General features: G+C 43.4%; 1 protein-coding gene across 6 annotated transcripts in view; it reads left to right on the top strand.

Annotated features, from left to right (window-relative positions):
• ARHGEF3 (Rho guanine nucleotide exchange factor 3) overlaps window positions 1-27,788 on the top strand; it is a 305,486-nt gene that overhangs the window by 114,481 nt on the left and 163,217 nt on the right. Inside the window, exon 1 of one of the 6 annotated variants that reach the window (XM_042929711.1) lies at window positions 15,198-15,338. The exons of the other annotated variants lie outside the window; for them this stretch is intronic. Coding sequence (XP_042785645.1) covers window positions 15,276-15,338 — 63 coding nt within the window. The 5' untranslated portion in view covers window positions 15,198-15,275. Of the gene's footprint in view, window positions 1-15,197; window positions 15,339-27,788 lie in introns of those variants that run through there. 6 annotated transcript variants of the gene reach the window in all.

Genomic DNA, 27,788 nt, shown 5'->3' with positions numbered 1-27,788 from the left:
CGGGGGGAGCGGTCCATTCCACCTCTGGGCACTGAGGCCCGTGTGTTATGTAATGCATTTCCTGACTTTAATTATTTACCAGTCTTGCCCTGCCTGTCCCCTGTCCTAGCTACTATTTGCCTTGTTCGGCAATGGAATTTGACCTCTCCAGGGTTTAAATCTCACTCAACCCTGCTATTTCTCAGTATGGTTTTTCCTCAGATGGCAGTTCGCTGGGGGCAGAGGCAGATTTTCCAAACTCCGCTGTGGCTCAGGTCGTCAAGTATGTCTTCATAAAGAGAGAGATTTGGGCAGAGGCTAAGCTGATTACAGGGCTCAAGTGAGGCCCTGAACACATTTCAGATTTGGAATGCAAATTGTTGTCTGCAGTAATTATAGCTTGTGCCATGGCCCTGCTCGGCCCCCGTGGTCATTATCCTGGTGCAGAATAAACAGCTTTGTGCTTTCAGAGTGGGAGGTAATGAGGGGGAGAGGGGCACTTGAGAGACATTAAGGGTGTTTCAGAGCCCATCCACAAGTCTGAGTAGGTGTAGGACAGATCCAGATGTGTGTTGGGATGCCAACCGCTGACAAACTCTGTGACCCATGGGCCAGGAATTCAACCTCTCTGAGCCTCAGTGTCCTCCAGTCTTTGCCTTCGGAAGGTTGCCATGGTGATGAGATGGTGATGATGTGATGAGCATTCATCATGGTGCCTGACACCTGGGAGGTGCTGAACAAGTGGGAGTTTCATGGCCTAGCAGGTGCCATAAGGGCAGGGATCTGTCACACCCTTCTTAAATGGCAATTCCCACACACACATCAGTTACCCCTTCATCCTGCAGAGGGACTATGGTGCCTCCTTCTCATGCTTCACAGGTGTGCAGAATTGACAGAGGCTTAGAGTACTGGTTTTGGGTCAGACCTCCTGCAGGTGAGTCTAGCTGTGTACCCTTTGGCAGTTTGATTAACATCTCTGAGCCATGGGATTTCTTGCTTGTAAAATAGACATCATAATTGTGTATGATTTACTGTGTTGTGGGGGGAGATTATCTGCGAAAAATGCATGTAGAGTTGAATGCCAGTACTTGACTTAATGTGTGATGGAGGTACTATTGCTGTCCCCTTTGCACAGATGAGGAAATCAAGGTTTTAAGGACTAAGTGACTCCCCCAAGTCTGTGGCTCATGTGTGGTGGAACCTAGACTCTGGCTCAGCAAACTGCCTATAGGTTTCACATTAGCGTCAGTGTCACTGGCCTAAAGGTGTTCAGAAATCACTGCATGAGTATTGCCAGCATCTGCTCCCAGGGCTCTACCCCTCAGACCTCTCATTTTTGTTGACAAATTCTTTTATTTATTTATTTATTTATTTATTTATTTATTTATTTATTTATTTAATTTTTGAGAGACAGAGAGAGAGAGGGGTGAGGGGTAGAGGGAGAGAGAGACAGAATCTTAAGCAGGCTCCATGCTGAGCATAGAGCCCGATGTGGGGCTCGATCCCATAACCCTAGAATCAGGACCTGAGCCAAAATCAAGAGTGAGACGCTCAACCAATTGAGCCACCCAGGCCTCCTGACAAATTCTTTCTCAAATTGGGTTAGAGTAGGTGATAATAACATTATTATTTACTATATTACATAATGTTATGTATAATATAACATATTTCTATGTTAAATATAAATTTAACATTTAATTAAATGGAAATTTACATTTATATTAAAATATAAATTTATATTGCCTTGTGTGGTGGATTCTCTTATTACCCCCATTTGACAGATGATAAAATGGAGGTACAGAGAAGTTAAATAAATCATCAGAAGTTACAGAGTAAGCATAGCACTGGGGTTTGAATTTGGGTTGTTTGACTCAGAATGTCTATTCCTAACCTCGGTGCTAAGCTGCTTTCATTGATTTCCAGTCTACTTCCCAGATGCTATGCCCCCGCCACCTTGGCTGGCCTCGGGGTTCCCAGACCTCCTCAGCCGCAAACGAGGGCCTGTTACTATGTGCTTGGCCTTACCTAGCCTCAGAGGGTGGTTCTGAGGACCCTTCTCACAAGCCCCAGGTGCTCATTCAACACAAGAGGCCATATGTGCCTCAACCTTGTACATTTTTAAAAAAATAAAAATCAGCCTTTCATTTTAATAATGACACAACCCAGAGGTGAGGTTCCTGTTATCACACTGGGAGAATCTGGGCAAAGGTGATTGGAGTTGTAAAGTCAAGTGGCGGGGAATTCCTTCTTTTCTCCATAAATTACTGATGTGAGAGCTCTGTGTAATTTCACATTCTGGGAGAGAATGGCTGTGCTTAACTCCTGTTGGGAGAGGAAATTTATCTCACTTTTCATTCAGCAAGGAGAGGGAGTTAGGAATCATAGAAATGGAATTTTGTTGTTGTTGTTAAATTCCTGGCTTTGAGCTGATATATATGTGTACTTTAAAATGGGAAATAAGGGGCAAAGACATATCACCCGTATCATATAGTCATGGCCCCTGTTCTTAACAAATAGAATTCATATCTGGTCGTGTGTCTGTTCTTGCTGAAAATCTTGTTCTTGTTCGCCATTTTCCACAGGATACAGTTGGAATTTCTACCTTGGCTCCAACCTTCTCATCTCCCAGCCTTCATACCCCATCCCTGCCACAGCTCTTTAAACATCTCCCCACCTCTCTCCTTTGCTCTGGCTACCCTCTCCTCAGCCTGGCACCTCCTACACATCCCTAATGAACTGCTCCAATAGCTCTTTTGCTGGGGGGAACCTGAGAATTGTCCCTGGCTGCTTCCTCAGTGTTCCTGCTATTCCAAGCCATGGAACACAACAGATTGAGCAGCAAAGCATTGTTTGCAGTTCTGCATTCCTTCTGGCCCGTGAGTTCTCCTGTGCTATTTTTGTATGCCCAACGCTTTGAGTACAGAGCTGGGCACTTTTGTGTTGCACGAAGGACCCCTGTGCCCTCTTTACACACGCCTGGCTGCGTTTCTTCCCTAAGCAGGGTCTGTGGATAATAGAAGAACCGGTGATAGAGCTGGAACATCAGGCTGTAGCCTCCATGAGAACGGAGTCTGTCCTGTTGCTGCAGAGTCTACACTGTGGTTGATGTTCGTTTAGTCGCTATCAGACAACTGCTTGAATGAACGCTGTGGTAATGAGCCATGTTACAGACCTAGATTCAAATCCCTATCCCACCACTGCTGAGCTTGGACAACTTCCTTAACCCCTCTGAACCTGCTTCCTCATCTATATAAGCTAAGGATAATAAAAGTACCTATCTCATAGAGTGGTCATAAAATGAAATGTTTAATGTCTGGTGCATAGCAGGCTTCCAATCAGTGGTGGTTGTTAATGTTATTAATAATTAAATACATTAATCAATCACAGGATATATGCTGGAAAGAGAATCAACAGGGTGTCATTTAGAGGATAAGATGGTGGGACGGGGGAGTGGGATCCATTAGGCAGCTTGGGAGGGAAGGTTTCCTGTAAGCTGGGACCAAACTATGAGAAGAATCCTGCTGCATTGTGAAGATTTGGAGGAAAGAGTTTTCTGGAGAACACGTACAAAGGCCCTGGGGCAGGAAATACCTTGATGAGGAACAGAAAGTGTGACCAGAGCTTGGGAGAAGGAGGGAAAATACAATGAGGTAAGGTCTAGGGAGGAGACAGAGGCCAATTGATGTAGGGTCTTTTGGGCCAAGGGACAGTGTTTGGATTGAATTTGAAATGTGAAAGAAGTGATTCAATGCTTATGCTCAGAATCATTCTGTGGGATCAGATTTTGGATGACTTCAGCTTTAACCTATCTTGTTTTCTGTGTATATGAACTAACCCCTAGCAATAAAACCCAGGTTTATCTTTGTTTTTGTTTTGAGAGATTGCACCAGCAGGGGAGGGACATAGGGAGAGGGGGACAGAGGATCCAAAGCAGGCTCTGTGCTGACAGCAGTGAGCCCAATGTGGGGCTCGAACTCACTAGCTATGAGATCATGACCTAAGCTAAAGTAGGATGCTCCACTGACCAAGCCACCCAGGTGCCCCAAAACCCAGTTCTGATTGATTTAAGCAGAAAAGGAATTTATTATTTATTACAGGATATAAGACACTCAGAAAATTGGGGAAGTATTAGGAAACCAGGAACAACCTCCAATTACACCACCAAACATTTCCTACAAGCACACCATTGCTGCCACTGCTGGGTGGATGTAGATAGCATGGGTTGTGCCAACTAATGTGGCTGTTCAGTCAGCACTCACTGCTGCCACTGTGAGCTGCTGCCACCCCCACAGGAATAGAGTTTGCAGTGTCCCTGCTGTTCGCACACCAGCTTTTGATGCCAAGTCTGGGGTCCGGGTATCTGATTGGCTGAGCCTAGCTCCTGCTCTCATTCCCTAGCTGCAAGGGAGGCTGGGAAAGAAAGTGTGTGGCATCCTTATCTCTTTTGGTGGAACAAGAGCTCTCGTTCGTGGGTTGGGGCTTTCCCAAACCTAGGAAGACCGTTGAACTGCAGAGTGTCCAGAGGGATCAATGTCCCTCACAGAGACATATGGACTAAGTGACTCATGGAGAGTCCCTTGGCCTCAGCAGCTTTCATCAATAGGTGGTAGCACTTTAAGAAAGTCCAGACTGCCTTTCTCTTAGACAATGATTTAAGAAAAATAGTGCCAAATTTGGAAGCAACTATTTCTCAATCCGTTGAGAAGCTAGGAACTATTTTTTTTTAATTAGTTTAATTTGTGCAGGTGTGTGGGGTAACATGTTTCCCCCATGTTTATCACAGATTTGCATTCCTGTTGGAAATGTCCTAGCCATTGTCAGAGCTTATAATTGCTTCTTGTTATGGCCACGTGGGGCTTATTGTCCAAGATTTTGCTGCAAAGTTTATTGTTTATCTTACACCGTCTCCAGGAAGCTGCATGCGGAAATCTCTGAGCCTTACCAGGAAGTCTGACTTAAAGGGACAGTTTCCAGGACAGAGCACTAACCAGGGAGAAGGCACTGAACTTCCCTTGGGTGACAGCTGGAAGCCTTTTCTGAGTACTCCCCTCTTGGTTTGCTGGTTTGGGTGATGCCTTTCTGATTCTGATTTAAGGAAAAAAATGGCAGTATTTACTCTTCAAGCACACATGGATACACACCAACCAAAATAAAACAAAAAACCACTTTCACTGTGCTGTAGGCAGAATGAATGCTCTGAATCACAGAGGAAGACACACTTTTTCAATCTCTTGATATTTTCTTGGGAGGTGTTTTTGTATTAGTCTTGAAGTTTTGAGAGGGACACGGGGATTTCAAGGAAGTCCGCATTATAACACTGAAAAAGTAAATAGGACTTAAGTTTTCACCACCTTCATATTTTTGTTTTTTTCTATTGGAATGAAGAAGGGAAACAGGAAATTGCAAACTTCCATTGCCTTTTTCTTCTTAGGTGTCCAGTTGTGACAGCTGTCATTCAAATCAGGATAAAAATAAAATTATTTCAGATTTGGTACCAACTTTTCAACTTGCTAGGAGGAAAATTTGAACCAATGTCCATAATTACACCAAAAAACCTCCTTGTCTGCTTGAAAAAAAATAAGTACAGAAATTACGACTGTGCTCTTTTTGGCCTTTAAAAAAATTTTTTTTAAGTTTATTTATTTTTGAAAGAGAGAAAGAGAGGGAGACGGAGTATGAGCAGGGGACCAGTTGAGAAAGGGAGACACAGAATCTGAAGCAGGCTCCAGGCTCTGAGCTGTCAGCACAGAGCCCAGTGCGGAGCTTGAACCCACAAACTGCGAGATTATGACCTGAGCTGAAGTAGGATGCTTAACTGACTGAGCCATCCAGGTGCCCCTCCCCCCCCCCTTTTTTTTTGGTCTTTGAAAAACTATTTTATTATGAAAAATTTAAACTCATGCAAAAATGGAAAGAATAGTATAATGATCCCCAGTGGTCTCATCATCTTTTGTTCTGCGTTTAAACACATGTATCAGTTAGATTCCTACAGACCTCTCTACAACCCCTCAAGGGATAATGGAATCATTATTCCTGTTTCACAGATGAGGAAACTAAGGGTCAAGGAAGCTAAGAAGGGAGTTACCGGGTCATTCAACTAGTCAATGGTAGAGCCAGAGATCACAGAGCTTCTGCACCAATTTGCTGTTCATTGTTGCAGCCAGCTAAGCTGTTCCCAGAGATTATCCTTACAGAGAAATCTGGAGTGAAAATAATGATGAAAAACTGTTTTATAAAAGTTATTTCTACTTTTGTTATATATTTTTAATTCAGAAATTAAGTTTGTCAAGACTTGTTTTTCGATACGAGCACATTCCTTTTTAAAATCCTCCTGAGTATTCAGGTGTTAGGAATACCACTGCTCGTATTCAGATTTTCCACTTCTAATCAATCTTGACAGTATAACGCCAAATAGTAACTCTCATTTCCAAGTAAGGAAGCTCTTTGGCTGATAGCTATCAGCTAATCAGTTTTTAAGCCTTTCTTTTTTCTAAGAATCGGGCAGAGGTCAGCAACCCACTGGAGTTTCACTTTTAACTGACAGTATAACAAAGAGGTGTTGACAGTCCTTTGAAAAAGCTGTACTCAGGGTGTTCGTGTTTCTGAGCAATGAATTGAATGGGCTTATTTGCTAGTGCCCCATCTGTGGCATGTGCAAGTTCTTCAGGCTATCCTTGCTTGTGTTCATAAAGGAGGTGGGGCCCTAGAGACCAGACCTGTGGCCGCTTCACAGCACACATCAGAAGGCAGCTCTCTGTATTTCTCATTTGCTTTTTTAAAATAGCTGTCAATGTGCCGGTTGCCAAAATAATGTGAGGAATTTGATTATAAAAGTTCAGATTTGTTTTGAGAGAAAAAATACAGTGCTCCAGCTATTGCTCGTAACAAACCAGCAAGATAAGCATCCAAGATTAGCCATGATTAGCAGTCTGTTGAGGCTTCCATGTTCAAGCCTCATTTATTTTTAGTGCTTGTGTTGAAACCGTAGATGAAGACTTTTCTATTTATTCATTCTTGACCTTGGGCAGCCAGGTTTGCTCCCACATTCTTCTCATCATTTTGTAATCTTGTTGAGCTGGGATATTAAGCAGGGCTCTAGAACAGCATCAACATTTTTAAATGGTCAGAAGTCTCTTGAGTTAAACCATCTTGTATCCAGCCAGCTTTGGCTTAGAATGGGATCTGGACCCCCCATTTGTCAGTGATTCATGGTGAAGAGGCCAGAGTAGTTGTTCAGGTTTTGCTTGGATTAACCACATTGCCAACACTGAGGAGTAAATATGAAGGCATTCAGTAAGAGTGCATGACCACAAGTAACTTCCAGGCTCTAAATACTTGAAAGTTCTGTTTATTTCTCACTGACTTGCTATGCATTTTGCCTTCATCTCAACCTAGTAACACCAACCAGTATCACCCTACCTCCCCTGCCCATCATGACACAAATTTTTGCTTTTTCTTAGTCTTACTTGAATTCGATAACAGCTTCCAAAGCCTAAGATCTGTGAAATAATGATTTTAGGATACTGGAGACTTGGTTAAATCAATGTGCAATACACCATTTTAATCTGATTCCTGCTACTATCCCATTTTTGTGAGATTGGGTCACTACCGATTTCTCCATTCAGTTTGTGGAATCATTTTAAAATGTCAGGCTTCAAATGGAATATGGTCAAAGACCCTGAAATTCCTAGCCAAGACCAAGCTTTTGTGAAACCTGTGGCTTCTTGGGTACAAAATAAGAAAGGGATTGAAGAACCAGAGTAAAATTCAAATGGAGAAAACCCCCATTAGTCACCAGCTTTTAATGAAGTCAGTTCTACTGAACGTTCACCATTTTATTTTGTATAAATGAACTGATCACAACCCTGATGAATATGTTTCTTGTAACATTTTTGGTGAGAAAACTGCTTGAAACTTCTCAACAGAAAATGCTGTGAGCTATATAGAATGACAGCCCAGGGAAACATATCACTTTGAATTCCAGCATCATGAAGAAGCATGTGGTAGTGTCTTAGGTAGGTCTGCATTCTGGCACTAGTTTCTTTAACGTCCAATACGAAGGTGCCAGCAGTATGGTTATTTAACCAGATGTTGGAGAACAGGGGCCAGTTTTTGCATTATAGGTCCCTAATGGGTATTTCCCCATTATAAATATATAATGATTCAGCTCCACACACTTAAAGAAAAACATTATACCCTGAGAACCTACGCCCCCAGAATTTCATAGGTTTTTTTTTTTCTTTTTAGCATTTCACTCTGATCTGATCTATGTAGAATTTATTTTGGATAGTGTGAAGTAGAGCTTTAAAAGGAGGCTTTTCTTTCCAAGAAATGAATTATCCCATTTGTTAGCGATCCTTTTCTCCTCCAGTGGTTTGCAGTCCAACATTTATTATATGTCAAATTCCAGAATATCCTGGGGCAGGTTTCTGGCTGTCTGCTCCAGAGGCTGTATGCATATAACAGGAGCTTGGAAGTCAGCCCACCCAGGCTCCACTCCTGACCCTGCCACCTCTAGGCTCTCTTGGGCAGGCTCCTGCCACCTGTTTGAGTCTCAGTTTTTAAAAATCTGTACAGTAGAGATAACAGTGAGTCCTCTCTCAGGACACTTGTGAAGGTCAAGTGAAAAACGGCAGAGCAAGTTCCCCTGTGAAAACATAAAAAATCTGCAGTCACCGTTTATAGTTTTAGTAATTGTGGCTTCAGGATGTTTTAATATCTGCACACAGGTGCACTTTCATCATGAATTATGTTCTCAGTGTTGACGGAGCTAAGACTAAGTAACTGAGAGGCGACATTTCAAGTGCATCTTTCATGTTTGCAGAATGTTCACAGGCCAGGGGCTAATGAATTCAGGTACTTCCATACCACAGCGTGCTCTGCAGTATGGGTCTAAAATGTGTATGAGGTGGAAGGATGCTCTAGATGTTAAGTGAAAAAAGCAAATGGCAGGATAATGTTACCATTCCATTTTTGAAAAATACAAACAAAAAATAAAGTGTGTACACAGCAACTTGTGTGTGTTTAGACAGAAGGAAATGTCTGGAAGAACTGCCAAATTGGTGGCACTTGGGTCAAATCCAGTCAGCACCTGTGTTTTGCGTGGCCTGTATAGCACTTTTTATTTTATTTATTTATTTATTTATTTATTTATTTATTTATATGAAATTTATTGTCAAATTGTTTTCTATACAACACCCAGTGCTCATCCCAACAGGTGCCCTCCTCAATACCCATCACCCACCCACTCCTCCCTCCCACCCCCCATAAACCCTCAGTTTGTTCTCAGTTTTTAAGAGTCTCTGATGTTTTGGCTCCCTCCCTCTCTAACCATTTTTTTTTCCATCCCCTCCCCCATGGTCTTCTGTCACTTTTTAAAATAAAGAATTTGTTGCCAGCATTTTAAAAATTGTGAGATTTTGTATTAACCTGGAGTTTCCAGCTTCTCTTGAAAAGTTGGAATGTCTGGCCCCCAGTAAGCTGGAGCTGACTGAGGGCCAATACACTCAGTGGTGCCCTAGGGCCCACCCCGGCTTTCCTTTCAGGTACCTGACCCTTGGCCCTGAAGGCTTTTGGGTTTATATCCCCCTTTATTGACAGCTGGCTTTGACATGGTTGCCTCTGGCAAGTGGGATTGGGGTGGACGAAAAAATCAGGTCCTTTGGGAAGACTCACTTTTTTACGCTATATATTTATGTATGGTTTGAATGTATTATAATGATGCCATGTTACTTTTAAAATTTAAAAATTAGGGGTGCCTGGGTAGCTCAGTCAATGGAGCGTCCAACTACTGAATTTGGCTCAGGTCATGATCTCACGGTTCATGGGATTGAATCCCGTGTCAGGCTCCGTGCTGACAGTGCGTGGAGCCTGCTTGGGATTCTGTCTCTCCCTCTCTCTGCCCCTCCCCTGCTTGTGCTCTCTCTCTCAAAATAAATAGATAAACTTAAAAAAAATTAAAATTTAAAAATTAGTAGAAAAACATGTTTGAATGCTTGGTAGTATCATAGGTGCCATGGAGAGAAAACCCAATTTACTGTTCCTTTATAAGCTGCCATTATAAAGCTAAAAATGAACTTGAGCTCTGAACAGCAGGAGCATCTTATTATTGAAAGTTTCCTCCAAGGTGCCCTCTGCGTGGACCAATTTCTTGCTTCTAGTCAAAGCAGGGCTGTGAGAGGAAATGGCCGTGCCCTGTTCTTTCCTTCCTTTTCCTCTGCCAGGGCACCTGCTGGCTCTCCTGCCCTTCCTGCCTCCTTCACTGCTACCTGCCCTGGGACCCACTCAAGTTCCACCTCTTCCACGAAGTGCTGCAGCCCACGGGTTTCGGTTCTTCTTTCTTATTCATAGTCAGCAGCCAGAAGTCAGGCTTCATCATTCTCAGATCCGTTGATGTGAATGTGCCCTCCTCCCCTAGAAAAGAAATAAAGTCTAGTGTGCCGTGGTCATTTCACATTTCCTTTGGATCCTCATTGGGGTGATCCTGGCCCTGGTTTCTGGGGCTCAATTAAGTGGCTTGTTTGAAAATCCTCCAGCAGAGTAGTGGCTGGGCTTCTGGGAATCTCCATGGGTCCTCAGGAGATTGACATTCTTCATTAGCTGAGCTGTTTCCAGAGCTGGCTAATCTCAGCTTGTTTACAGGCCTGTAAGAATTCAGACCCCTTTCTATGCAGGAGGCTAGGGTAAGAGGCCATTTTAGGAACGCCTTCCCTCCCTCCCCGACTAGCCACCACCTACCCCAGGCTTGCTTTGTGGAGTCAGACTTTTGTAAATAGGGGATCCCAAGACTGAGCTGAAGCCCACCTTTTGTGGGCACTGCTGTTTTTGGGGGGTTTTTTTGACATGCATCGCCAAGTATTTCCTGAGTGCCACATGTGGGCTCACCACATGTGGGCTTTGAGGTGACCCAGGTGGTTGCCTGAAAGGGCTGAGCTTTTTCACGGTGATTTCACTTCCTTCTTTCTCCAAACAGATAGGACACCTTCAGGCTCCTTGAAGCAAGACCCAAGTCTGTCAGAGCAGTGCTTTCAAAGCATTTGCTTTTCTTGCAAAGCACCCCGTGGATCTGCACTTTCCTGCTGTTGCCCTTGCCAGTTCTTCTACCTAGAAAGCCCCTCAGATTTCTGCCCGTGTGTCTCCTGCTCTGAGACACCTTCCCAGACTTTGTCCCCATAAAAAATACATTTGCTCAGCTCAGCTATTTCTTGGCCCCCTCAGTATTTTTTCTTGCAAACCCTGGCAGCCTTTAATTCGCTCTCTGATCATCAGTGGTTCATCTTTGTGCTTCCAGAGCCCAGTGCCTTCTTCTGTAACGTCTGCAGGGCCAAATGCACTCTTCAGAGGGCCTCTGTGAGGCACCAGGTCACTGCAGCGTGAGGATGGAGAGAGCCTGCTTTCTTGTCCGCTCTAGAGTTGAGTCTTGGATTGAAGCTCGTTCTCTCTTTGCTGGGTCCCCCACTTTGCTCAGGGCTGAGACAAGTGCAGGCTCTTAAAAGTCTGTGCATTTGTAAGACAGCCTCGGGGAAACCTTTGCCTGAATCTTTGCAGTTAAGAGTTGCAGATCAAATAGTACTCCACTAGAAAACTGAAAACTGAAAACAAATCATGGAAAGCTGCACCAGAATTATGTCTCCTTGGATCTGAGACCCACTGGTACCACGTAAGGAGGGTGAGGGTGTTGAATTGTTTGTGGAGAGGGGTTTTCACCTGAAACTGCAGGTCGCTGTGAGACAATCTGTGTCACCCAAGGAGTCTGGGTTTTGTAAAAAGCAGGTGACCCGGGCAAGGTGTTCATCCTTGTGAAAAGACCCCGTTTCATAAAATGAGAACTTTCAGCCATGAGTTATTCCCATAATAACTCTGAGAAAAGCAGTAAGGCCTTTTGTGATCCACATCAAAAGTGGAAAGGGAGGTTTCCAGAGGCAGCTATTTTGAAGGGGACTCTGAAGAGAAGATTTGTCTCAGGAAAAAAAAAAGAAAGAAAAAAGAAACGGATGGGTGTGGTATTTATCACCACTCTCATTTATTAGTTGCTATGAAATTGGGATTCAGTGAGGGCTCTGTGTCCTGGGCTGGGCTGCTACCTCTTGGGTTAAGTTCAAGTGGACTATTGATTCCGCTCTGAAGACAGAGTTCTCCCAGCGTCCCTTCTCTCTCCATCTCAGACTGATGTTTGGGTTTCGGTCTGCAAAGCTCCAGACTCAAGGCCCAAGATTCTAGCAGCGAACTCTTTCTTTAGAGCTGCCGGGAGTGCCCAGCATGGCTTTAGGTGGGGGCCCAGTGAGCATTGTTTCTGGGGATTGCCAGCCAGACGCTGAATTTCTGGTGTGCCTCTGAATGCCTGAAGGCAGAGTGCTCTGAAAAAGCAGCAGCAGGCGAGGAAACCGCTGGAGGTGGGGAGCTTTGGCTGATGTGGTCTCAGCTTCTGACACTTTTAACTGATGGCCCCCTGTCACTTCCTGTCATGCAGCCCAAGTGGCGGGGAGGAGTTCCTTCAGGGAAACCATGCTCTGCTCAGCTCAGAGAATCCCGTCTGCTGGGCTCCGTTGCAGTTAGGGGCGGGGGACTCTGCGTGGATGAGGTCGGAGTGCCCCATGGTGTGGTGCTGCTTCTTTGTCCGGGCTCAGGTAAGCTCCCTGCGGCAGAGCCAGCCAGGGGTGGACCAGCTCCCGACTCCCACCCGTGCCTGCCTGGCTGGGTGGTGCCAGGAACTGAGGTGTGGGAGGGCGAAAATGCCTTTTACCTCCCAAGAAAATGAGCAAGGAGCTGCTGTTCAAAGCACCTGGGATGATGGAGAGGGACTTCTGTGTCACTTTAGTGTGAATCAGGAAAGAGCTGTGTGGTTGTGTTTAAGACCACAAATGGTTGCTTGGTGGAGATAGTGAGTTAAGTGAGTGCCTGGCTGTTAGGGCTTCCTTTAGCATCTGTGATTGGAGGAGAGTGTGTGTGTAGGGTGTGGGGTGACTTTCGCTCTTTGTTCCAGGATGCTAGTATTTTAATTTTTATAAGAGATGTGTTTTCAGTTAAGAGGGGAAAAGGGGGGGGAAAGGATGCATTTGGCCTGTGGTGTTTTTGTTTGGGGAGTTTTTAAAAGTGTATTTCCAAGATCTTCTCTTCTCCTTTGGGTTGAAAGATGGCTGAAGTCAATTTTGGAAGTTCATTCTGTTTGGAACAACTTTTTTGTAGGTTTCCTTAAAGTGAGTCTCGGTATTTTCAATGTGTTCATCATTGAGAAGATGAAGTCAGATATTATCAGGGGAGATTCAGACTCACTGGTGTTCTCATTAAAGAGTGTTGGTGCCTGGTTTGGTTATATCTAAAGGAACGTCTGGAAATGTTACATTTTATAGACTAAAGAGTAGGTTAGGAGGCCTGATGGGTTACTCCCTCTGTCCCTGTTCTTTGTTTGTGGGTAGGTGTTTAGCTTTGGATAAGCTACCCCTGTTTTCCAAAGAAAATGTCTGTTGCTTTTTCTGTTTCTCTCACCGGAATCCTGAGACTGATTTTTGTAGTGCTAATTCCAACTTTCATATATGATTATTCTAGGCATACATTTTTAATCTTTTCTTGTGATTTGGGTGGTTTTGTCATTCTTCTCTTTTCCCATCTGACTCATCCAGCTGTTGGCTAACCTGATAAAGAATCATTTTTGAGTCTTTGAGATACAGAAATTGAGAGCATTTAAAATGACTTAGGACAGTTTAGTGATAGTTAATGCAACATAAATAAAAATAATACAATATTAGCTGGCATTTATTAGATACTTTTCACGTTAGTAAGCACTTACCCATGTTCACAAAATTCCTACAACACTATACAGTCAGCTATTATTATTTTCAGCATGGTAAAACTGATATATAGAGAGGACAAATAATTTTCTCAAGGTCACCTAGCTGGTGAGCAGTGGGTCAGGCTTCAAGCTTAGGCAGAATGGATCCAAAAATGACATTCATAGCCAGTAGGTGCTACATGAGGATTTCCATTATGGGGCCCTTTCCACATCCACCTGCAGCATCTCAGTAACACTTTGCTTTCTTATCCTTTGGCAAATCAGCCCCTTTTAGTGGATGTTTGCTACGATCCAATTAGCGGCTACCTAAGAGACAACTAGACAAATCACTACCTTCTCTGGACTCAGCTTCCCTACCTGTCAAATGGAAATTTCTCTAAACTCATTTTAGTTCTGACATGAATCTAAGGTATGCAAATATCTTCCACAAAAAGTAAAAAAGAATCCTCATATCTCTCCTATTTGGAAGTTAAATGAGTACATTTGAACATACATTTCCCAAGGACGTCAACAGGAATTTAAAATGTAACTGGCTGGGTGACTGTTGACCTTTATTTTGCTCTTGAAACTATTACTGAATAAATTTTTATTTCTTGGTTCTGACAGTCCCCAGAGAAAGAGTCTGGAGGAATTGGGGCTGGGTGTGGGAGGGTCAATTGGTAAGCGGATGTGGTGTAGAGAAAGGGACGGGAGAAACCTCGTAATCCATAATCCAATTACGGAGATTATGGAGGAGAAATCTCATAAATCCATCTTCTGAGATTTGGCCAAAGTAGTTCTGCAATGGAGGGGAAATGGTAGAGTGTAATGATTAAGGACATGGGTTCTGGGACCACACAGATGTAGGTTTGTATCCCAACTTTGCCTCTTACTAACCATGTGATCCTAGGCATGTTACCAAATGTGAATCTGTTTTATGTTCTGTAAGATGGGGATAATAAATAGTGCCTACTTTATAGGATTGTCATGAGGAATAAGTGAAATGACTCATGACAGTGCCTAGCACAGAGCCAGCACTCAGCAAATGTGATCCATGTCCCAGGTCTTATTGACCGTAGAATGTTGGTGGCCACTAGGGACATGAAGCCTGAGTATGTAAAGGCTTAGCGACACCAGGGCTGTGAAACATCTTACCTACAGAGATGAACATGACCCTGGTTTGATTTTGTGGGGGAAAGGAAGCATACTCCACAGAAGGTCAATACTTCATGTTTTTTAAGTTTATTTATTCCGAGAGAGAGAGAGAGCACAGTCAGGGGATGGGCAGAGAGAGAAAGAGAGACAGAGACAGAGACAGAGACAGAGAATCCCAAGCAGGCTCTGCACTGTCAGTGCAGAGCCTGATGCGGGGCTTGACCTCACAAACCATGAGATTGTGACCTGAGCCGAAATCCAGAGTCGGATGCTTAACCAACTGAGCCACCCAAGCACCCCTAGTCAGTGCTTCATTTTAAAACCCTGATTCCAGCCATGTTTTTACAGCTTGCGCAGAACACCAAGGGGAGTCATGAAAGGGGAAGCTGATTCAAACCAGATCCTAAAAAGGCCTCTCTTGATAGAACACTCAGAGGTATGACTCGGAGAGGGCAAGGTCAGGGTGGTGACCCCGAGTGTCCACCAAGACAGAAACAATGGGTGACTTTAGGACCTAAATATAGACTATGTGGATGTCACTTAGGGAAACCAGTTCCTGATGCTGACCAGGGTGGGTGGGTCTCTTGGGAAGAGCTCTGGAAGCAGCCCCTGTGGGCCGAGCCTTGCTCTGTCGGCCCTCTTTTTCTGAATAATTCTGTCCATATTCTAGCTCCTCTGCATCTGTTGAGCATCTGCCTCTGTTTGGCAACCTTGTTTATGTCTTCAGCCCTTCCCTTCCAAGTCTTCCTTGTGGTGTTTACCACCTGTCTCCCTTGTTTCTTGCAGACCCCACCCAGCCCCGGCCAGAAACCCCAGGTGTTCTTGTCATTAGCGCTTGCTTCTCATGGAGCAGTATTAGGAGCTGGGTGGGAGTCGGGAGTTTGGGGTTCAAGGTCTAGGTTTTGCAGTTAACCTTGGGTAATGAAGAACCTCACTGGGTACCAAGTTCTCCAATGGAGACATCTCCTTTAAGAACCTGGATCCTGGAGATTAACCATCTGTGTTCAAACCCTCACTGCCGCTTGACCTTGGGCAAGTTCTTTACCTCTCTGAGCCTCAATCACCTCACCTGCAAAATGGATACATGGCAGTATCTGCCTCAGTTAGTATGAGGAGTTTATAAAATAATACCTGTGAAACCCTTAAAACAGTACATCTTGTCAGTGCTCAAAAATGCTAGCTATGATCGTAGTTGTGATCTGTAGAAAAATGAGACTTGAGCTGGGTCAGTGTTTCCTAGACTTCAGTCAAATTTTTCTCATTTCCATATTCTACTTGTACTATTATTTTTCACTTACTGTTTCTCTTTAAATTGTCCAGTTGTTATTTGTTATTTTTTAACTTCGGCTCATTCTAAAGAGGAATAGTCCTGCAGTCACTCAGTGCTCTAATGTGTTTCTTAAAACACATGATAGTAAACACATCTAGGTCTACTGCATGTGGTCTGAAGTGATATGGTGTCTGCCCCAGGTCCACTTCCTGCACTTTGGTGTCTCTGAGCATCCGAGGCCCAGGTTGCTGCCTGCTACTGGTGTTCACAGTGCTCATCCCACAAGAATGAATAGTCTGCCCACCTTTTCATTCACCAGGCAGTGCCTGAGAACCTCCTTTGGGCCTGTCTCTGTGCCAGGTGCCAAGATACCCACACTATGGGTCTTTGTAGTACCTACTGTCTTTTTTTGAATGGGACACTACCAGCCCAGAGAAAATGGGGTAGAGAGAGCCATGAAATAATCCAATTGCTGAAATCCCTCCTTAACGAGAAGAGAAGCCAAGAACACTCTCTGCCTGAAATCTCTGGATGTGGGTCAAGGAGACCATCTCAGTCAGTTTTTGCTAAGTAACAACTACCCCCAACTCAGTGGCAAACAATAGCAAGCATTCGCTCTTATGCTTATAGGCGTGCAGGTTGATGGGGGCGGTCTGCCTCACACGGGTCCATTAAGTATCCACACATATATTCTTCCCCGGTGGAAGTCAGAAGCTCCCAGAGGAGCAAACAGAAATATTTGATGTCCCTGAAAAACTAGGCTCAGAATTGGTACTCTGTCCCTTCCACCCTTATACCATTGGCCAGAACAAGTCACAGTAGCAACCCATGGAGGTCAGGAGAGAGTATAAAAGTTTGCTGAAGAATAAATTAATCCACTACAGGGATCATCATTATTTAGTCATTCAACCTGCATTTATGTGCAGCATTCTGCCATGTTGGGGGAAGATAAGTGCAGTCATGATAAATGACAAAGGTGATGAGGACATCTAATCCAAGGCCTGGCATGGGGTAGGTCCTAAATAAATACCTAATGAATGAGTATCTGCTGGTACCTCTGGAGTGCTGACTACTGATGAATATTTCATACAAGGTTATCTCCTTCTATCCTCCAATTCCTGGTTGGGCTGGTACAGTCATCCCAGGTCAAACAAGTGGCATACTATTTTGGCCTGTTAAATGCTTATCATCTTTTGATGTGAGGGATGTGAAGGCACAGTAGTGGAGAGAGTTTATGCACAAAGAGATCATCTCTGATATGGAGAAAGAGGTAGGCTTTGCACCAAGGAAGGTCCAGATTGCATCCCTCATGTGTTCCTTCCCATACACTTCGTGCACTGCCTTGGGTGCTAACGCTTCGATCACCCATCATGTACTAAGAGTTTAGCATGGTACCTGCTTATCATAGTTTCTATCAATCACTAGCCCTCTGCTTCTTGGAGGTCATATCCATTTTTTAATATTTTCTTCAGAAAATTGCACAGAGATGTGAAAATTTCTGTGCAGGCAGGTGGCCCTGAGTAAAGAACTCTGCTGTGAGTATTCATTCTTATTCCCTCCCCTCCTCTTTCCTTCCCTTCTTAAGGACTTCATCTATTGGAAGAGAGGTTTTTCCATAGTTGTATGCCAGTGTCAGGCATAGGGTTTGGCTCATTTTAATGGCTGGCCCAATGAGTGGGTTTTTTTTAAAGTTTATTTATTTATTTTGAAGTGGGGGGAGGAGCAAAGAGAGAGAGAGGGTGAGAGAGAATCCCAAGCAGGCTCCATGCTGTCAGCATAGAGCCCACATGGAGTTCGATCATACAAACCGTGAGATCATGACCTGAGCTGAAATCAAAAGCCAGACGCTCAACTAACTGAGCCACCCAGGCCCCCCCACAAAGGTGTTTTTGAAGTGACTGAGACAGTAAGGATGAAGGTGTTGTGATATCTTGTTTGCATATGCATAAGATCACAAATCTTTTGGACTGGATGAGATAGGAAAGCTCATATAATCTAGCCCTTTTATTTTATTTATTTATTTTTATTAAAAAAAATTATCACTGAAGTGTAGTTGACGTGCAAGGTAATGATTTGACGATTCTATATGTTACTCTGTGTTCAGCATGATAATCATCATTCCCATCTGTCACCGTACAACATTGTTACAATATTATCAGCTATGTTCCCTATGCTATGCTTTTCATCTCTGTGACTTATTTTATAGCTGGAAGTTTGTACCTCTTAATCCCCTTCACCTCTTTTGCTTATCCCCCCCAATGACCTCCCCTCTGGCAACCATCAGTTGGTTCTTTCTATTTAAGAGTCTGTTGGTTTTTGTTTTTCAGATTCCACATGTAAGTGAAATGATACAGTATTTGTCTTTCTTTGTCTGGTTTGTTTCACTTAGCATTATACTCTCTAGCTCCATCCATGTTGTTGCAAATGGCAAGATTTCATTCTTTTTTTATGACTGAGTAATATTCCTCTGTGTGTGTGTGTGTGTTACATCTTCTTTATCCCTTCATCTGTCGATGGACACTTTGGTTTCTCCCATATCTTGGCTATTGTAAGTAATGCTGCTATAAACATGTTCAGAGACATGAACATCTATCTTTTTGAGTTAGTGTTTTCATTTTCTTTGGTAACCCTTTTATTTTATAGATAATACTAAGACCCAGAAAGCTTAGTTCACTTGCTCAAAGGCACATAGCTAATAATAATAATAATAATAATAATAATAATAATTATAATGTTTTCTTCCAAGCAGGTAACTTATGCTCAGATACAGTTAAGTCTTATTCCCTCAGTACCTGGTCAGAAAACAGTGTCATTCTGATCTATCAGATTTATGGATCATGTTGCAAAACTTGAGTTTTCTTGACTTTCACATCCAAAGTCAAAGACACAGATGACAAAAATACGTATGCCATGTCTCCACTGTAGAACCATTACGGTTTGAGCTCTTTAGGGCAGAGCCCTTGTCCCTGCTTTCCCTGGGCTCCCGTTTCCACTCCATCCCTCAGTCATCACCCAGAACTATGTGCACAGACTGCTGAGAATGCAGGAGGGTTGGGGCTGAGACAGGGACATTCATCAAGCCAAGGGGCCAGGCCAAATCAAGGGTGGAAGGCGGGTTAGGGTGGGTACAGGGTTGTTCCTGCAGAGTCCTGCAAATCTTATTTGGAGCCATTCTTCTATTCTTAGTCTCTAAGGCACTTTGTTCTCTGGTGCATTGTTTTAACAGCCACCAGGAAATCAGTCCCTGCTCAGGGTCAGCGATGCCACTGGTTCCTGTCTGTGGCCGCCCAGGTGGGAAGTGCACTGGTTTGTTCCAGGGCTGATGGTTCGTCATCGGGACCATCACACCCTTTCTTTTTTTGTTCCCACCCTTTCTGCATGGGGTGGGGAAGGGCGAGGAAGAAGAAGAGATTCTGATGAGTTTGTTTCTTTCTTTCTTTCTTTCTTTCTTTCTTTCTTTCTTTCTTTCTTTCTTTCTTTCTTTCTTTTTGAGAGAGAGCATGAGTGGGTGAGGGACAGAGGGAGAAAGAGAATCTTAAGCAGGCTGCACACCCAGTGTGGAGCCCAATGTGGGGCTTGATCTCACAATGGCGGGATCATGACCTGAGCCAAAATCATGACCTGAGCTGAAATCAAGAGTTGTACGCTTAACCAACTGAGCCACCCAGGCTCCCCGAGCTGTTTTTCTTTTTATAGCAGTAGTGACACGCTTATTTCTGTGTTACAAAGAAAAATGCTAAAATCCAAGTCTCAACAGAGCACTGTGCTCTCTGGAGCATTGTTGTCCCATGGAAATAGAATTTGAGTCACATGCATAATATAAAATTTCCTAGTAGTCACATGGAAAGAGAGAAAAATAAACAGGTGAAATTCGTTGTAACAATTTATTTAGCCCAGTATATCCAAATATTAGCATTTCAACATGTTATCCACATGAAAATTAAGAAGATATTTTACATTCTCTTTTTCATATGTAGTCTTCGAAATTCAGTGTGTATTATCTACTTAGAACATATCTCAGTTCAGACTAGCCACATTTCAAGTGCTCAGTACCCACACATGGCTCATGGTAGTCATTAGACAGTACAGGTCTAGAGCAGACTGTCCAGAAGAGCTTTTTATGGTGATGGTATCTTCACTGTCTCCTATAGAGGCCATTAGGCACCGGTGGCTAGGGAACACTCAAAATGTAGCTAGTTCAGCTGAGGAGCTGAGTTTTAAATTTTATTCAATTTTAATAAATTAAAATTAAGCCTCAACAGCCACATATACCTAGAGGCTATCATATATGGACAGTACAACTCTAGACATTTGATCTTATTAGAGAAATATTAACTTAAACTTGAACATGATATCATTTTTCATCTGCCACATTGACAGAGATGAAAAAGTTGGATAACACTGTTTGGTGAGGTTAGCAGGACCTTTCATGCGTGGCCAGTGGGAAGGTAACTTAGAATGGTTTTTCTGGAGGACAGTTTGGCCATGTTTATCAGATTTCAAATATACATTCCCTTGGGCCCAGCAGTTCCATTTCTAGATATTAATGCTACAGTGTCTCTTGTGTGTGTTGACTGGTTTATGTAGAAGGATATTTGCTGCAACAAAAGATCAGAAACCACACATATCCCCTGTCAATGGGGGACTAGATAAAAAAAGTTATGGTACATTTGAAAAATGTAATTGGCAACTATTGAAAAAACAAGGCCAATTTTTATTTGATGGCATGGAAGGCTGTGCAAAATATGGTGTGAAGCAACTATATAGCAGTATATATAGTATGTCACCATTTGGGTAAAAGAAATGATTTGCTTACTTATGTCTAGAGCAGCTCTGGAAGAAGGCAGAAGGAGCCTATCAAAGTGCTTTTCTCCTGGGAGAGAAAGGTATAGCTGGGTGGGAGAGAGGTCTGCTTATCACTGTAGAGTGTATCTTTTTGGAATTTAATCTCATGCACTTGAATTACCTCTATTTCCTCTTCAAAAAAAAATAATAATAATAAGGCACACAAAGAGGAAACTCTAAGAGAAGGGTAAATCACAGAAGTCTTCCTAGAGGAGGTGGTGGCCTTTGGATTGACTTGTAAAAGATGCATAGGAGTCCTTATGGCAGGAGGAAGGCCGAGGCTCAGAGACATGAACAAGCAGGACAGGTGCGCACCCAGTGGTGGGCAGAGTTCTCAGTATATAAGATAGAGCAGTAATAGAGTTTGGGTAGGCACTGAAATGGCCAAATGGGAAGAGTTTATGAGCAGAGTTTGGACCATAGACAGCCATTGACAGTTTGAAGGAAGCAAGAAATGACATGATGGTGTTTGTGTGTAAGACAACTTTGGCAGAGTGGAGAGTGACTTGAAACAGTGATTTAAAAATTGTGAGCCAAGGACCCTAGGAGTCCCCAAGACCTAGAAATTCACTGTTATCACTACAAAACAGATTTTCTTCATAGGCATCTACCAAAATAACCATCACAGCAGGTTGATTGCAGAAGGAGGTATGTGAATCAGCTGTCTCCTATGCAGCCAGACAGTAAAGAGAGTTGTAAAAGTATAAAACAATGCTGCTCTTCTCACCGTGTTTTTGTTCTTGGAAATATAGTTAGGGACACTTGGGTGGCTCAGTCGGTTAAGCATCCGACTTCAGCTCAGGTCATGATCTCACAGTTCATGAGTTCAAGCCCCACATCGTGTGCTGACCGCTCAGAGCCTGGAGCCTGCTTTGGATTCTGTGTGTGTGTCTCTCTCTCTGTCTCTGTCTCTGTCTCTCTCTCCTCCTCATCCACTCACGCTCTGTCTCTGTCTCTCAAAAATAAATAAACATTGAAAATATAGTTAATTTTCATTAAAATATGTTAATTTTATTTTCTAATGCTGTAAATATTGACAGACATAACCCACATAAACAAAAGTTCTTCAGAGCCCTCAATAGTTTTTAAAAGTAAAGGGGTCCTGAAACAAAAAAATCTGAGAATTACTGGTCTGCAAGCATGAAGGCCCCATGTGATTCTGGAATACAAATGTAGTCAGGTAGGAGGCATGAGCTAATGGTGCTGGAGCTGATGTGCACGATATACATCTGAGAGCAAAGAAATGGTCTGGGCAGGTATGTGTGAAAGAGGAAGCTTGCTTGATGGATTGGTTTTGACTGACAGGGATGTTGGTGCAGGTCCTCTCCTCAGCTTCTGCACTAATAGGTATTCCTGTTATTTCTAGTCCTTTGCTTTTATAAACACCCTAACCATCCATGCGCATGGATGTCATGTGCCCAGCACATGACAAGAATTACTCTGGAGTATCTCCCTGAAAGAGGGACGCTGGCCAGTAAGACATGCACGTCTTTGGCTTGACTGGAAGCGGTCAAACTATTCTCTAGTCCGTGACCCTCCCTCCAACCTTATGTGAGTCTCCATTTCTGCAACCCTTAGTGTTGTCAGATTTTTAAATTTTGCTGGTCTGATGGGTGTGAAATGGCATCTTGTTTTAACCCCAAGCCCACCGTCATTCCTACCCCCATTCCTCACCTTGGAGCATAAGTTACTAAAGTCTGAATTGTAGACAATTTAGAAAGAGTCTTTGCCTCAAAGAAACACACGCATTTCTGTGTGTAAATGTGTGAACACAGAGGCAGTTTCTGTATTCTGGTTTTCTGGATAAGGAAGGAACAAAAAATTGGGGACCCTCCACTCTTTATTAAAAAAATTTATGTTTATTTAGTTTTGAGAGTGAGAGAGACAGAGCACGAGCGAGGGAGACACAGAATCTGAACTAGGCTCCAGGCTGTGAGCTGTCAGCACAGAGCCTGACGCTGGGCTCAAACTCACGGACTGTGAGATCATGACCTGAGCCAAAGTTGGCCCTTAACCAACTCAGCCACCCAGGTGCCCCTCTACTCTTTATTTTAGATAGAAATCACCCAGTCAACCCTTCTTGCTCTTATGGTGTTTGCTGTAACTTGGGGCCAGGTGGATCTGCACTGAAGGAGAAGAAATTGGGCTTTTCTGCACTGCCTGACCTGGGCTGGTGTGTGGGGTAAGGCCCAGCCTGAGACAGTAAGACAAGACCTGAGGCTTTGGGCAAAGAAGTGTAGTGTGGGGTAAAGTGCCTTCTTTGAACCAGCCACATATCCTCACCGGACTCAGGCCTCCCTGGGGGCCTGAAGCCACGACCTGCTTCTCCTGCCTGTACCTATTTGGGTGCTTAGGGTCCTTCCTCCATTCAGAAGGGCCACATGTGCAGTTTAATGCTCTGCTGTAGCTCATCTGAAAGAATTATTTTTGGACAAGGGGCCCCACATTTTCATTTTGCTCTGAGTTCTGCAAGTTATATAGCCAGTCCTGCCTGAAGCATCTTTGTGTCTCTGGGATTAAAAAGGGTGTGGGGAGAGGGGTACAGCAACATGGTAACACTATTCTCCTCACTCTGTGCAGGGCCTGACCCCACCGTGAACTCCAAAGCTCTTTCGAGCGAAACATTCATTTCCTCATTTCATGCATTTCTTTTTTTACTTCTCTCTCTCTCTCTCTCTCTCTCTCTCTCTCTCTCTCTCCACACACACACACACACACACACACACACACACACACACACACATATACATACTGTCAGTCTTCATCCTTTAGAAATTCTTTATGTGCCCGCTTGCTAAAATGTGTTTGTAACCCCCAAACCAATACCCAGAGCACGTTTGCAGTCATTCATGGAGGTGAATAGAGTAGCAAAAAATTTGAATGACTGTACACACCTGTTCTCACCTGAGGTCAATCAAGGTAACACCCTGCCTTACTGTTTCGCTCTTATGCTGTAAACAAGGGTCTTTTTCATGGTCTATTTAGTACCATGTTTTTCACATTTTTGTGCTACTTGTTCATTTCATTATTTAACATGGCCCCTGAGTGTAGCAGTGCTGTGTTGTCTAAGCACAGGATGGCTGCAGTGCGCCTTATAGAGAAAATACATGTGTTCAGTAGGCTCCCTGCAGGCACAAGTTATAGTGCTCTTGGCTGTGAGTTCAATGTTAAGTGAGTCAACAATGTATATTAAAGAAGGTGTCTTTAATTAGAAATACACATAAAACAAGATTATGTCTTTTTTTGTAAGTCATTTCTTTTTTTTTAATGTTTATTCATTTTTGAGGGTGAGAGCATGAGCAGGGGAGAGGCAGAGAAAGGAGGGCACAGAGGATCTGAAGCAGGCTCCACATTGACAGCAGTGAGCCCGATGCGGGTCTCGAACTCATGAACCTTGAGGTCATGACCTGAGCTGAAGTCGGACGCTCAACCAGCTGAGCCACCCAGGTGTCCCAAAACAAGATTATGTCTTGATTGGTTGATGAAAACATTGTGACCAGAGGCTCTCAGAAACAGCCCTGCATTCATTAACTCCCTGTTCAAGGAGACTTTATAGAACGTAACTTCTGCGACTAACCAGCATTGACTATTTATGTGTGTTTATTTTTTTCTCTCCTGTCCCCTCTCCCTTGCTCACTCTCCTTTTTGCCCTTTCTTTCTTCTCCTAACTCTTGAATTTTCTATTCTCTCTCACTGACCATTGGTCATACTGGCGTTAGCCTTGTTTCCTCAAAAGATGCTCAGGGAAGGTGCCTTTGTCCATTCATTCACTACGCATTTGTGGGTCACCTTCTTTGTGCAATTCACTAGGCTATGCTGGGGTCTTATGTTTCAAAAATATTCTTTACAGATAGGATTGTAATCCATGATTTTGAGGCAAATTGAGAATCTCCTATTTATTTTTAGAAATATTCCCCACTCAGCATTTTCTTTGGCCACATGTTGTCACAGATCCAAACAATGTTAGAAGGAGACTTCAGAGGTCACCTGGTCTGACTCCCTCATTTCACAGATAATGAAACTGATATCCAGAGAGGGAAAGTGAAATGCCTGAGGTCATATAGCTAGTTTGGTGACCTAAAAAACTGGAAAACCACCAGATAGGGGTGCCTGGGTGGCTCAGTCGGTTAAGTGTCTGGCTTCAGCTCAGGTCATGATCTCATGGTTCATGAGTTGGAGCCCTGTGTTGGGCTCTGCTGACAGCTCAGAGCCTGGAGCCTGCTTCAGAATCTGTGTCTCCCTCTCTCTCTTCCCCTTTCCCACTCACTCTCTGTCTGTCTCCCTCAAAATAAATAAACATTAAAAAAAAAAAAGAAAAAAACCAGGTAAAAATTATTCCTCATTTGCTCTATTTACTACGTATGCATCCCCTAAGAGAAAGATAACAGCAGTTGTGATCTGCACCTTCTGATAAAATAGATTTCTGCAAATTGTGTACATTGTAATAAAGCCAGAGAAAATTGATAAATACAAGTTTTTAAAAACTAGGTTTAAATTTTCTTTCCTTCTTTCTTTGCCTTTTTCCTTTTTTTGTTTTTTGTTTTTGTTTTTGTTTTGTTTGTTTTTTTTACAGAAGCATTTCATATCTGCTGTCAAGGTGTCTGGATGTTTGCAACATAGAGGGTTTTTAAATTCCTCATTTGGGTGGTTTTCATTATCAAAATATCTTTTATAATACATCCAAAAGTGGGCACTGCTTGGTCCTAATAAATGTAGCATAAATTTGAGTGCCAGGACTGACAACCAAGAGGGGAGAAATCTCCCACAGAGGAGACCAGGAAACAGATCCAGCAGTCCTCCCTTCCTGCCTATTCCCCAAACCTTAGCCTCCACTCCCTCCCCTCCCAAAAAGGGGAAGGAAGAAGGCTCAGTAAAGATAATGTGTCCATCCTCAAACAAAGTATGGCTAACCCTTTGGGTCCCAAGCACTCCCATTTCCTGTGGCTAAAGTTAGACCTATTAGATATGAATTTCATTTTTAATCCATGACTGGGCAGACAGAAGACTACAGATCCTCTCCAGAAGTCACAGGGAAAAAGGAGTCCCCTTGCAGTCATCCCAGGCAGAGGGCATCACAGTGTTGCTCTTCTGTACTTGTCATGAGCAAAACACAAGGGATGGTTACTTTGTGTGACAATTACAAGGGGGATTTTCCACAAAGAAAGTGTTTGCTAAACCTTTGTGGATCACCTTTTACCTTAGCCCTTAACACTGAAAAATACTTAGTAATTTTCTACAAAACAACAGTTTTTTTCTCTTCTATTTTTGGTGGAAAGTTTAGAGGCACCTGGGTGGCTCAGTTTGTTAACGTCTGACTCTTGATTTCGGTTCAGGTCATGATCTCATGGTTGTAGGATTGAGCCCTGTGTCCCTCAAGCTCCATGCTGGGCATGGAACCTGCTTGGGGTTCTCTCTCTCTTTTCTCTCTGCTCCTTCCTGGCTCATGCATGCATGTGTGTGCTTCCTACCCCCCTCAAAAAAAAGTTTATATTATTGTGAAAACCAGTATGCTTGCATTAAATAGAATGGAACTATTAAGACAAATAAATATACACAAAACAATGTAACTAAATTCTAGCTAGGTGCTGTTACCTGAGCCTCTGAACCCAGAAGAGAAAGACCGAGGTTGGTAAGGATTAGGTGGGCATCTAAGGTGAGGTAACCCAAGCTCAGCCTTTCTCTTTGATGGATTCAAACTGGACAGTGAACTGAAAACATAATGACTTTCTTATTATGTGATTGGATCTGGGTAAAGCAGACTCTCCCAGTGCCCCGGCTCTTATCACCTGCAGAGTCCCCTGTACCCACCTGTGACTTCCTGTGCCCTTCTACTTGAGGGGATTTCCAGCCAGGGGAGTTAACATCCTGAGGATCCCTTCTCCATCAAAGAGAGGCAGGAGTTAGTGGATGGAATACTTGCCCCACCTCATCCTTCAGTGGAAAATTATGAGGTATGTCCTACACGGTCTTTCCGTCCTCAGTGGGTTGAACTCTGGCTGCCCATGGCTGGAACCGTAACCCACTGGCTCCACACCCTTTAAATGGCTTCCCCCTTTCCCTGTCTCACGTCCCCACTCCCTACAGTTCTTGGGGGATTGCCTCCCATGTAAAAAGCTTATACCTGAATCTTTAGCCCAGGATCTGCTTTGGGTGCAACACAAACTAAGACAGCTGGTAAACATTCTGCCTAACATGATCTTACAAACCACTGTTGCACCAGACCTATCCTTTGGGAAATACTAGCCTCAGTAGATACCCAAATGGTATAAGTCAACATATCACTTTTCTTTCTTTGAATTCAAAAATCTATTGAAATGCTTAGTGTTCAACTCTCTCTAGCATTCTCCTTAACATATTGGTGACACTCTGTTCTGATGAACAACATCGGTCTCCACTTTTGCTATCCCTCTGTCAAGATGGTATTATAATTTTCTAACAGACTTGGCACTCCTGAATTTGCCTGTAAATTTAATTCATTGTGTGGCATTTATCACTTATTTTTCAGTGGGAGACATCCAGTGAGTAGAACAACACTGTGGGTCTGTGGCCACTCAAGGTAAACACTTACAGATGCATCACAGATAAGCCTGCTGAAACACAGCAGGCAGTGTTGCCAAACTCAGGGAGCCATTTTCTGACAAGGCTTTTTACAACATCCTGAGGAGAACCAGGATTTCAAAATTAGGGAGATTAAAAAGGTGCTTCTGCATGATAGAGATTCTGTGTGGGCCTGAACCAAAAGGCAGGCCAAGAAGGCAGAACTGAAGTTCT

Source organism: Panthera leo, chromosome A2, assembly GCF_018350215.1.
Source record: "Panthera leo isolate Ple1 chromosome A2, P.leo_Ple1_pat1.1, whole genome shotgun sequence".
NCBI lineage: Eukaryota > Metazoa > Chordata > Mammalia > Carnivora > Felidae > Panthera > Panthera leo.
Note: the sequence above shows the minus strand (reverse complement) of the source record. Positions and strands in the feature narration are given on the sequence as shown.